Genomic DNA, 12979 nt, shown 5'->3' on the forward strand with positions numbered 1-12979 from the left:
GCTGCTAGACAAAGATACTGTCTAGCACAATCTTCAGTGCTAGACGCACAGCCTTCACAGGTCTTCAACAGTGTCCTGGGTTCAGCAGTAGCAGTCATTTTTTCTCCTTCTTAGTAGCTGGTGCACTGCTAAGTTTTTGATTTCCGGCCTGGGAACAGAGCTGATAACACTGATGTTTTTAGTTGTTGCTCAAATGTTTAGTCTAACCAAGGACTTGGTGAGTCTCATGCTCTGCCAGAGAGGAGGGGAAGCCGGGAGGAAGCAGAGACAGGACACCTGACCCAAACCGACCAAAGAGGTATTCCATACCACAGCACGTCATGACCAGGATATAACTGGGAGTTACCCGGAAGGGCACTCGCTTCTCGGTCAGGCTCGTTTCAGCGGGTGGTATTGTATTCTCTTCCCTTGTTATTTCTCTTATTATTATTATCATTGGTGGTAGCAGCAGTGATTTGTGTTACACCTTAGTTACTGGGCTGTTCTTATCTCAACCCGTGGGAGTTACATTCTTTCAATTCTCCTCCCCATCCCTCCTTGGGTGGGTGGGGGGGAAGGAAAGAAAGAGCTGGGGGGAGTAGAAACTGTGGCTGACTGGGTTTAAACCACGACAAAGTACAAGGAACCTACATGTCTTTGGCAGATTTCCTTGTCATAATTAAATAGCTCCATTAGTAACAGTTTTAATAGCTGTATTTCCATTTCAGAAATTTTTAATAAATATTTCCACACAGCATCCTTGTGAGGAAGGGAATCATTCTTCATCCCAAAGACAAACTCTCCACCAACCAAATATAGTCCATTGCATTCTCAGTCCAGTGCTTTTCTGCAAGCTTCCTTGTTCCCTGGTGTCACATAATGATACTGGCCTTCCCAAAAGGGACATTATTTTATCAAAAAGGTTGTCAGAGAGACAGTATTAGTTTCATTTTTTATGTAGGTGTTTCCTATGAAACACACAGAAAGTATCGGTTTTATCATAAGAACAGAATGTACACTTTTCAAAACTGTATTAACTCCTTTTACACACTTTATCCAATGTACTTATTTTACCATTTCTTGTATTTATCGGAAATGGGACTAGACACAAATCTACCTAGAAGACATTGACTAACTTTAATTAAAATATTTCAGCTTTTTAGACTTGCAACAACATAACTATGATCAAAAATCAGCTTTACAAAAGGCTAGCTTAACTACATTAATATATACCATTATATATGGTAATGAATCATACTATATTAAAGCAAAGAGTTGCTATAATGGAAAACTTCAACTTTTAATCTACTCAAGCTCAAAGTGAAGTAAGGTAGGGACAGAAGGTAAACTCTCAGCTGTTGTAAATTATCACAGCTCATGGAAGTTTGCCATTTTACACCTTCTGAGGAATCTGAACTTCAAAATTATACAGCACTTTCCTTCCAAGTATCTCAAAGCCATTTACAAGAAGTAAAACTTGAGCTTCTCCCAGAAAAGTGTACATTTCAACCATTTTCCCAACATGGGAACTAAGAGAGAGAAAAATTAAGTGATATGTCAAAAGACAGCGATGGTACAGCTGACACAAACAAGATGTTTTGTTCCCTCCAGCTGTCCACAACAGAGTCTCTTTACTCAATTACCAAAATCCTGGAGATTTCTGTGCTCCACGCCACAGACTGAAGCCTAATTAGATGCAAGTATCTGAAACTGAGGACAAGACAGATCCCTAAATATCACCTGAGAAAAGTATTTGAGATATCTTTGCAGCTGAAAAATACATCTCTATATGGGCTGCATTTTTTCTTAATCTTATTGGGGCAGCAAAGACCAAACTATCCTTCACTATGCTTCAAGAGAAGTGCATTCTTACATGATCAAGTCCTCAAACCATGGAGTAGTTTCCTCTGCAGTCATTTGGAGTTTCTCTACAAAGGCAGATCAACAGATGTGCTTTATACACCTAACTCATTCTGCTGTGATGGAAGGAACAATAAAGGCCCAGTACAATCCCTAGGAATGACACTCCATATGTACAACTGTGTGTTTAAAACTTTTATGAGCTGTGTGTGTTCCCTGTTGCAACACACTTTACAGCTACCCCACTACTGACAACCACTCTATTTTCCTATGCACTGGAATGACTATCACACCTGGGAGTATGCGCAAATAAAATAAATGAGCTGGGATTACTCACACTGGAAAGGCTCTACTTACTCCTGCAATCAAGGTAAATTATGTTTTAACAAGATCATCAAAAAGGAGTGTGGAGGGTGACAATCTATCCAAAGCAAAGCAGTAAAACCAAAACGAAAATACGGCAGCCAGAGGCAGAACCTCACATTTTCCTTTCAAACAGGTTCAGCCATGGACAGTTAGAAACGGGAAGCAAGCCTCTGAATCATAAACATTCCTAAAACATAGCTTCTTGGTTACTAAAACCTATGGAGCCTAACATGTCTGATTGTCTTTAATAACTGGATCAAAGGGCAAGAAACTCCAAGGTAAGAACTTCTTGCCATCCATTTTCTAATGCATCACAAAATGCTCAAGTTCAGACCCTCCATCGTTTGTCACGATGGTCAAACCAACATTTCCAGGTGCTTTATCTCTGCTAAGTTTTTCTGAAGTTGCAATGAAAAGAAGCTTATCTCTTCATAAACACAGCTCTCTAACTAGGGCTCCCAACTGTGACTTGATTTCCATTTAAGGAGATCAAAGTGTATGATGGCATTTCTCCTTTCTCAAACCAGGTGAGGACAGAGCACATAGAAGGTGGAAGACACTCCCCCCTTCCTTCCACAGCATCCATCACTTAAAAACCTAGAATTGCTCATTTTCATTTTTAGAGGAAACATTCAGGCTGACATCAAATGCACTGAAACTTTACATAGCCACATTTAGCATTAAAATAACTTGCTGGTACATAATTATAAGTGGAAATGACAATCTTTCACCATCCAATACACATAATTTTTATTGCTATTCCTCTCTTGTTATTTTTCCCCCTGAAATATATTTTAGGAGTGGCTCTCTATGGAGACAGAAAATCTAAAAGCTTCCATCAGTAAAAATTGTTACAGAATGAAATAGGCACAAAATTCTATAAAAATGCAATTCAGCTATGTGGAAATCAGTCTAAATGTTTCTTGAATGTAGAAAGATTCCTATTCCTTTCTTCCCTATTGTTAGGGTATAATTTTCTACGGATTTAATAGGCAAATCCAACAAATCACATAATAATGTATCATTTTCTATAATAATCTTGACAACAGCTATACAGGACTTGTATGTCATTAATACCTTAGGTCACACACAGAAACGTGCATCAGAGTACATGCTCTCCTTAGTTGGTTTATATATTCGTAAGCTCTCAATATGCCATGTTACTATAAAATCACTGAGGTCAATTTTAACAAGTGAAATTACCAGGTGGTTTTATGTTAGTATGTTACAGTTTTTTTTTTTTAAACAAGTGATATCACCAATACTTACAACAAACTAAGCCCTCTGACAAGGACAGTGGTTGCTTACCCTTCTGGCTCCCATAGACAAGAGCTATCCAAGTGTCCCCTACTTTCTCCCAGCCACTTCACCCCCACAGTTATCAAACACTAGCCACTGAAGTTCACATTACACACTAGTAAACCTGATTCTTCAACTTTGAACTGCTGCTGGAACCTCATTTTAGCATGGATGGGCCCACTAATATTAACTGTGGGAACGCTTAGGCCTTTTCCTGTCTGCAGACAATTTACTTCTGCCTTCTCAAATCCCATGGAGAATGTGCTTCAGAGGATAGCACAACAAAGTTGCATATGTGTTTCAGGAGTTGGTACTTCTTTTGGCTGATTTTTCACAAACGGGTATCTTGTCCCCATTGCTTTTTAAATACAAAAAGAACAAGCAAGTACAGTAGCTGAAGCTCACCCAGCTTTGAGAACAGAATAGCTTCTCTTTTAATCAAATAACATTTTCTTAATTATGTCAATTGTATTGACTTTGATTTAATCCCCACATGATGGGCTTCAGATTAATGCAGGACTCATATTAATTTTTAAGTGATAAGTTAATTTCTCAAAATCAACTAATTGTCCTAAGAATGTTATTAATTTTAAAAAGAGACTTAAAGATTTAGAGCCACACTTATAAATGCATTTAATATCCCAAATGTATCTTATAAATTGGGAACATGAGCTTTTCTACTACAAGATTAAAACAAATGTGTTTGTTATTTAAATCAACTAAAACATCTGAAGCAAACTGAAACAACTGCAGCTGCTAAAAGGTGAACCTCATGAAATTCAGACCTCTATGGTTTCACACAAATGTTAAAACAGGCTCCACCCTAAAGGAGCAGCTTGAAAGCTTTTCAGCACAGATTCTCACTTCAGAGACTGATCTTTCGATCTGTCATTACTTTCCCACACAGACCTCTAGCTTGGAAGCCACCTGACAGTGAGGTTTCTTAAGATCTTTCTGACAAATGTATTTGTTGTAATTTCTTCCATTTCTCCCTGACATGAGGGAGTCCAAGGTGATCAAAGGAGTATAAGGACCCCTTTGTTGCAAGGCAATGAAACCCCCAACTCTGCAGCTCACACACACATCTGGAAGCTGCCAAGGGTTGCCCTGCTGGAATAAGCAAGGACATGCAGGAGCGTTACTACTTTTCCGTCTCCTTATCTCTTCACCTTCTTGGAGCCACAGGTGTCCTGGTCTCAGGACAGGAGTGATAGCAATGGACAACAGCTAGTCATATCTCAGGAGTTATGCAGAAGTAACTCATTTAAAAGCAGATCTAGACATACAAGTGCAAATTTACTTCATCTAACTTTACACATTCAATTTAGGTACTTAACCCCAAAACTGGATTCTAGCTAGCTTAGCATATTGATGGACAAATTATATAGCTATAGACAACCTGGAATTCAGTTTTCTTTCTCCATCTTCTTTGTCTCCATAGTTACAAATAGAGTAATGCTACCAGTTCCCAAAGAAAAACTTGTTGAAATACAGAGCTGGGAATTCTCAAAAGAGCTTCTAATTTTCTACCATTTTCCACAAGCTTAAATCCATCAGAAACAGTGTTAAACAGCTTTACTTAGATTTTGAATGAGTAGAGGTTACTAACATTGCTATCTCTGAATGGAAGACATTAACAACAGACCACCTCATTTGATCTTCCATGGTATCTATAGGTTTTAGACTTCATTTATGTTGCTCTTTAAGTTGAAAATGGAAGTAATGTATATTTCCAATAAGGAAAGGCTTTCACAACAGCCTGAGCAATTTACTTTCGTGTAACCACATACCCGTGTATTAATATAATTATACTTCAGTTAATCTCCAATAGATCAGCACCACAAAGAGCATAACAATCAACACAGACCCCACCATAACAGACTAATTCAAATGCAGAATGCAGTATCACAGAAGCAGTCTTGCTGTGCGCACATGTTGGTGCCCTTTTTCGCTTTCTAAATCAAAACATACATCTATTGCTTAGCTGCAAAAGTGACCTAAATTCATGATCTGTGGGCACAGCAGCCTTCCTAAACACTAGTGGGATGCTCTGTGCAGTTCAGAAGTTAATCTGGGATAAATAAGGTGAGGCAATATTACTGTAAGACACTGAGGCAAAAGTAATGCCCTCCAGTAATTCTCTATTGCTCAAAGCAATAGCAGCAAAATAATCAAGTTTTCTGATTGAAACTGGCATATATCAAAAAGAAATTTAGAAGAACACACAGTTGCTCCTAACATAAACCTAGTTTTAATATAGAAAATCCCCCCTTTCTATACTGCTATACTTGATAAATAACAGTAACAAGATTAGCTAACATTCAAGAAATAACAGGCAGAAACTTTCAAAAGTTCAGAACAAAAGCATATACAAAATTCCCAAAACTTTACTGTAAATGACAAGATTAAGAGCCCATTAGATTTACATTAAGGCAGACAAAGGAGGAAGGTGTTTCATAAAGCAAGGGGACAGTGCCAACAGAGGCAACATTCATTTTCACTGTAAGCCAAAATGTTATTATTATTACAAATGAAGCAGAAATTGTATCAGGAAAAATGTGCGTGACCTAAGCACATCAGTAGAGCAGAATGTCAGGTTCAGCTGCCTACATCCACTGCTTCAATCCACTGTAGCCTGCATGAGCCCTGTCTAGTCCACAGCTCCAGTGCATACTGATCTCCTTGCAGATCCTGTGCCACAGCTGCCAGCCTGGCCTATATATAATGCATGCCCTACTAAAAATACCCCACATGGCTATGTTTATAAAAATGAATCCCACACAAATAGTCTGGAAAGGCTGTGAAGAATATTACCATTGCACACAGTCGATCCAGATGAGATACCTGTGATTATGAGGATTAACCTTAGGAAAAGGAAACCTACATTCTATCATAGGTTATGTTTTCACACTTCTTTTATTTGAGCAGAACTATATCATCTAGCCCACAGCTAGTCACGATACACAGTGTAACCATCACCGATCCAGCACAGTGGATATTGGGGTTCAAGGGTGGCTCTCTGGTACTTTTATGTAGACTGCTCACGAAAAGGGTACTAAAAAAGGGGTGAAAACACAGCAAAACATGCACGGGCAACATGCTGATTTTCCCATATAGCCTCACCAACTCACCTTGGCCTTGATATGATCAAACTCCTTTTTTCCCCTCCTATGCCTTTCCTGATGAGAGGCTGACAGCCACATTTTAACATGGTGGTTTTCTACTTAGGGTAAATACTCACTAGGGACAAGCATTAGACCACCAGACAGGGTATCAGTTATTGCCCAAGAGAGTACTTATGCTTATTTCTTGAACAGTGAAAGGTGAACATATTGTTTAAATATAGTTGATTACAGAGATGCTTTTACTTCACATACTATTTTATGTCATTATTTGTTTTGCAGTAAAACTTAAGCTCATGTTTAGCAAGGCACTCAGTTCACATTTCATCAAAACATACATATACCCCTGAGAAACATGAATTTTGCTCTCTCCATATTAAAAATTGCTCTGTAGAATCAAAAGATTGACAACAAAAAACCCAACAAAATCAAGTCCTGCACTGAAGGAATGGCAAGCTTGTACTGGAACATGACAACCCACTTTAGAAACTGCTGTGCTGCATAGGAAAATGTGGGTGTCACTGGAGACGTATGGAACACACAGCAGAGAACTGTTCCATTGTAACAGCCTGCTATAACGCATACTCCACATTACTTCCTACAGTAACGAACCCTATAGTAATGAACCCTGTGGGATTTCTGTTGGAGAATAATTTTGGTCCTCCACAAAGGCCACCAAGAGATTAAAAATGGAGCTCAAATAAAGTAAGCAAAGGCAGTTGAAAATGGGGCACTTTACTCCCTCTTAGAAAAGGATAACCAGAACTCTAATAACTTGAATTTATACATTTATTATTTTTATAAAATAGATCTTTAGCAACTCATATCAATCTGTAACACTAGTCTTCCTGTCTTATTTGTCTATTTATTCAAGCAAAGATATTTCTATTATACAGAGATCAGAGTCTGATTTTGCATGTCACATCCACAGTAACAAAAGGAATAACTAGGGCAACTCTCTCATACCTGGAACATCTACTTTATAAACACAAGTTCACAAGCTGCACACAAGGAAGTGAACAGGGCTGGAATATCTTGGGAGCTTAGCCCTGGAAAAGGCACAACATAGCTGCATACTTTCTAGCTAAATAATAAACTACTTATGCAGATTTATCAACCAATTTTTCTTAGATTGCTTGCTTATTAGTAGATTACAAAGAAACTGAGTTACGCGGCAAAGTAAAAAAAGAAAAACCACAAAATACCACCAAGAAAACCTTAATTTTAGGAGATGGGTTAGCAAATACTAAAATTGATCAATCCTTTAAACACTCACATGACCAGTAGCAGAGAAGGAAGAAACTAGTCTATACTGATCTCATGTTAAAGATTTTTTTGCCAAATATGATATCAAATATGATACACAGCTCACTGTGTATCAAGTGCAGTATTTAATAGTGTAGCATTTGATCAATATATGGCTGGGAGACAGAATGATCCGGTAGATATTTCTATCTGTAACTATTATGACAATCCTTGAAATATGAATATTTAAGCCTCATGATGCTGAAGTTTTTAATAACAAACATGATAAGGCATAACTATTAGAACCAAGGCTAACATCAGTTTTTTACTTAAATCTTTGGCTTGCTTTCTACTTGCTAAGGTTCTAACAAGAACCCTCTACTGCTAGATTTCTGAGAACACGTTCTATCTTATAGGGTTGGTTACTTTTTCAATTATCAAGGGAAGGAATTCATCTGCTTCCTTAAAGTAGAGCCAATGAGCCTTTCTAGTAATGTCCAATTAGAAAAGATTCACTTTTCACTTCATGATAAACTAGACATTTATGGTTTTGTCATGACTGTTTCCTGTGGCAAAATAAAGCATGCTGCACAGCTCATGATGAAGAGGAAAAATACAAAAGAATTTACTTTTTTCCCTCCAACTTTCTGAATGAATCAAAAGGTATTACTGTAGTATTCCAAATTAATCCATTTCCTAGTATACTGCCATTAATATTCCTGTTTAACTTTCTCAAGCTTGGTTTTCGCAAGGTTATGTTTCATCTTATTTACTAAAATTGGGCAACTGTGAATTGGTCTAACACAGAATGTACCAGATATGAGCTTCAGTCACTTCAGTTTAAATCACATTCAAGCATCACTGTGTCCACATTTTGATACATTAAAATAACTGTCTTAATCTTTCTGTGCATTAGGATCAAATCACCCAGTAGACACTAGGAATTTAAACTAGTGAAAATACCTGCACTCTGCAGACAGCAGCACCCTTTCCAGCTTCTCTGAGGAAAGCTTTAATTTGTGCTTAGGGCTTCAAGGGAGCCCTACTAGCAAAGGTGCCTCAGGGACACACTGAATTCACATCACCATAACATGCACAGGTGTGTGTGCAGGAGGCCACACTAGTTACAGGTACAACAGACAAATCAAATGGTAGCATCCCCCCATCAGCTCTTCTATCATCTGCCCCACTTTGTGCCAATTTCCTCCAGCTTCCCCAACACCACTTGCTTTGCTGTTCTTCCTTAAGACATGGGATGGGGATTTGTCAAAGTCAATGAGCACTTTATTACAGTGAGAGTGCTCAGTAATGAACAATTCAGCAATTTAATGAGATTCTGTAGATCTGTCTCCAGCCTGTCCATCAAGTTTCACTTCTATAAAGCACCCTGACACTAATCCTCTGGCATACCCAATCTTCACCCTGGGCTGAATATTAGATTCTTCCATGGTATACTGCATTACCACTATAACCTTAGCAAAAATGATGAAGTTAACTACACTTGAGGCAATATAGCTGGTCTGATTTGATTTTCTTCTATTGGGTTGACTACGAGGGAATTACTTATTTACAAAGATAAAGCCAAAAAAACAGTTTCTTATTGCCTTCTGAATGCCTAAATTGGTAAATATTTATATGTGTCTTCTAATTCATTCTGAGAACCTGTAATATTTATAAATATACATTTATGAATTCCTGCTTGTACAGATGGAATTAAAAAGACACGTTTTCTGCTGCAGGCAAAAACTACTAGTTGAAAACAATTTTTGGAACAGCATTAGTAACCTTTAGAGAGGCAATTATGATAACACTTAAATGGACAGTGTGGAGAGTTTGTTGACACTCGGAAGCAGCACATTACCTACAAGTATCTCTCCTCTGTATGACCCTGCAACAGGAACAGAAGATTTGTCATATTTGCCTCATGAAGTGTTCATTGACTGGAGTGCACACAATTAAGAAAATTATTTCTGAGTTCTTCTGGCAGGACAAGGCAACGACACAAGTTGTGAAAACTCTCACTTCCCAGACAGGTTTCTTTCAAGCAGGTTACATTCTACCTTGAAATACCAACATTATACTGATGTCCTTTCATCATATCATGAATTGCAATTTGTACAGACATATGATGGGAAAGTTTCCAAGGATAGATCTTAGTTTAGCTTTTATGTTTCTCTTTACAAGTTACATGATTTTTTCATATTAGGTTTCACACACACACTAAAGGTCACAACATAATGCTTTTATTTTACTAATATTCTATGGCTAGCAAGCTGGCCCTTTTTTAGATCCAGCTTTTTAAAAGGAAATGATCACCATCTCCAGCTTCTTGCTGCAAACCTTTCACTGAAGCCTCCACTCACCTCTGAGCAGAGCAGTCTGCGTGACGATTCTCTACTTTGCTTGAGGGAAAGTCACCTGTGGTGGCCTAAACAATTTAAATGACAACCAAAGTTACACAGCTAAATTTGTCTGAAGTGAACAGGAGAGAGTGCAGAAGCAAGTTCGCCACCAGACTTGTGGCACTAGCTGCACCAGGAGCAGTGATAACTGAGTTACATGCATCAGCTTCCTCTTCCCACCAACAAACTTGGATCTGGAAGAAAATCTCTGGCCATCTGAGCAACACAAGTTAAGCAGTAAGACAAATTTATCTTTCAAACAAACTAATTGCATAAACACAACACAACGTTTTTTGAATTTCATTTAAAAATTTCCCTCAGTTGTTATTCACAGTTTTTGCTCAAGTGCTTATTCTCCCTCGAGATTGCTCCAGGGTTTCAAAACAACAGATTACTGCTATGGTTTATAGAGTATCACGCATTCTGCTTATTCACCAGTCTCCTTACCTGCCAGATTTGTTCTTCACTGAGTGAAGTGAGTCTATCACTTTTAAAAACCTCTCGAAGGAGACGGTATGGGAGTGCCAGGACTTCTTCCGGATGACTCTTCAATAGCTCAGAGAGATGTTTTACCAAGAAGTCAACGACTGCATTCTCCAACAAAGTGAGGTTGAAGAGGTCTGCAAGCTTATACAGGTCCAAGTAATTAAAACTATTTAATTCCTAAAAGGGTGAAGCAAACAAAATACGTCTCACAAAAAAAAACCCAAACAAAACAGCAAAGAAAAATCCCCACAGGTCTCAAGTAATGGAAAATGGTTATTCTTTTGGAGCTGTGGAGAAGGCAAGCAAAATAACTTGAAATTAATTAGCACAGTCTCATTTAAAATGTATGTTACCAGTGCACATATATATATATGCAAATATATATAATAGTACTAATTTATGTAGCAAGGTTATATATGCATAAAGCATCTGTAAGAAATATGGATTAGTACAGAATATAATCAACCAGCATGATTTACACTGTATGACAAGAGCTTGCAGCAGTTAACAACTGGATTAAAAAAATAGTATTTGTTAACTACAATGGTTTGTTACAGAGCAATTGTTTGTTCATTATTTACAGTTTTGATTGAGCTAGATCACTGTGTAGTGCAACTTCTAGTTCCACGAAACCTCCCAAAATATGAGATGCTGAACTACATTTTATTACATACAGATTTATCTTCAGTGAACAAACAAACCTTTTTTTCCTACCACTGACATCAACCTATAGTGGATGTTGGCTTCGTATACTTTCTCTCCCTCCGCCTAGCAGCAAAAAATCTGCAGAGGCAAAAGCTACAGTAACTCAGGGCAGGAAGTTTTTCTCTATCCTGGTGGCAGATAACCTGTATTTACAAGCTATGTTTTCAACTTGGCATCCTTTCTAAATCAGTGTCTGGACAGCTAACTACTACTGTTCTAGAGCATAATGCTGCTTTCAGGGGAGAGGCCAAGAATTCCTCTGGTATTAAAGAAAAGTATCCAGGACATCTCAGCATGTTTAGCCATTTTCTCTGTGCTTGCTGTATGCTCGCACCTCTCTTCCTCTCTCCTCCACAATCCTGGTTTTCATCTTCCAATTTACCGCATTGCTCCCTATCAGCCTCCTCCTCCTTGACCAGCTCCACATGCGAAACTGACAAGAAGTCTCGTCGGTTTCACTTTGCTGATTAGTTAACATAGGGACTAGAACAGGAAAGAGAAACAGACTAAATTAAGTCAATTTCACTTTCACTGCTCTGCTGGATGGCATGGCAGCACCAAATGAAACTGACAAGAAATCTTGTAAATGTCAAATGAGCTGCGCGGCTGGCAGATAGAGCAGAGCAACAGGGAAGATGGGAAAGTGCGAAGAGATGGTTTTTTGGAATGTTTTATGGACTACATCTTGAACGTGTGAATTGGGTGGCTGTCCCAATGACTGTGGAGCTGTTTATGCATATGCAATGGAGAGTGGAGAAAGAATTTTTTTCACCTGCTTAGAGGAGTCAGTACTGGAGGAAAGTGAATCAAATTCCTGGGGAGGCTCCTGCTTGTTACACAGTCTCCCAGTCTGTGCACATTCCCCAGCAGAGTTGTATGCCAAAGAGAAATCCTATTAATTACCTACTTCAACTGCTGCACAGGAGGTTCACATTGTTTTCTTCAAAGAACAAAGAGAAATTTCTTTTGTTGTCAGGCCAAGCCCTAACAGTCATCATCCCAAAAGCCACAGATATTCTAGAGCCAGTTCCTCTTTGCACTACATAGAGGAGTTAAGGATGAATCTTCCTCAATTGCAGAAAGATAGAAAAAAGAATGAATTTTACGGGAGAAGCATGCATGCTTGCCCGGTGATTTAGTATCTGTAGATCAAAGATGGTACCTCACAACTCTACCTCTGTGATGGCTATGCAATGGTGGCAACAACGCCTCGGAATATAATTGAAGTAAATAGCACAGCATGTAACAAGCAATAGCTATGGTTTATTGTCCCTGGTTTGGAAGACTACCCTTCCAAAGAACTCCCCAATTGAATGAACGCCAAACATCCAGAAAGAAATTTAGAAGAGGTCAGTGTATATTTACGAAGCTATTTGTAGTCAACAGCTGCATGTGGGGAGGAGAAAAATAAACAAATAATCAAGCATTGTGATCTGAGGATCAACAGCCCCACCAAGATACAGGCCTGATTGAACCCCGCTAAGTGGCAGTAGAAGAGAACAAATGGCTTTCGGT

General features: G+C 38.5%; 1 protein-coding gene across 6 annotated transcripts in view; it reads right to left on the bottom strand.

The window, feature by feature from the left end:
• Positions 1 to 12979, bottom strand: part of KLHL32 (kelch like family member 32) — a 129233-nt gene that overhangs the window by 27394 nt on the left and 88860 nt on the right. For 4 of the 6 annotated variants that reach the window (XM_065681198.1, XM_065681195.1, XM_065681196.1 and 1 more), the window contains one exon: positions 10721 to 10936. In XM_065681198.1, the coding sequence (XP_065537270.1) occupies positions 10721 to 10936 (216 nt within the window). Of the gene's footprint in view, positions 1 to 10234; positions 10300 to 10720; positions 10937 to 12979 lie in introns of those variants that run through there. The other 2 variants (XM_065681199.1, XM_065681200.1) reach the window with 2 other exon arrangements.

The sequence above is a fragment of the Lathamus discolor genome, chromosome 5, assembly GCF_037157495.1.
Source record: "Lathamus discolor isolate bLatDis1 chromosome 5, bLatDis1.hap1, whole genome shotgun sequence".
Classification (NCBI taxonomy): Eukaryota; Metazoa; Chordata; class Aves; order Psittaciformes; family Psittacidae; genus Lathamus; species Lathamus discolor.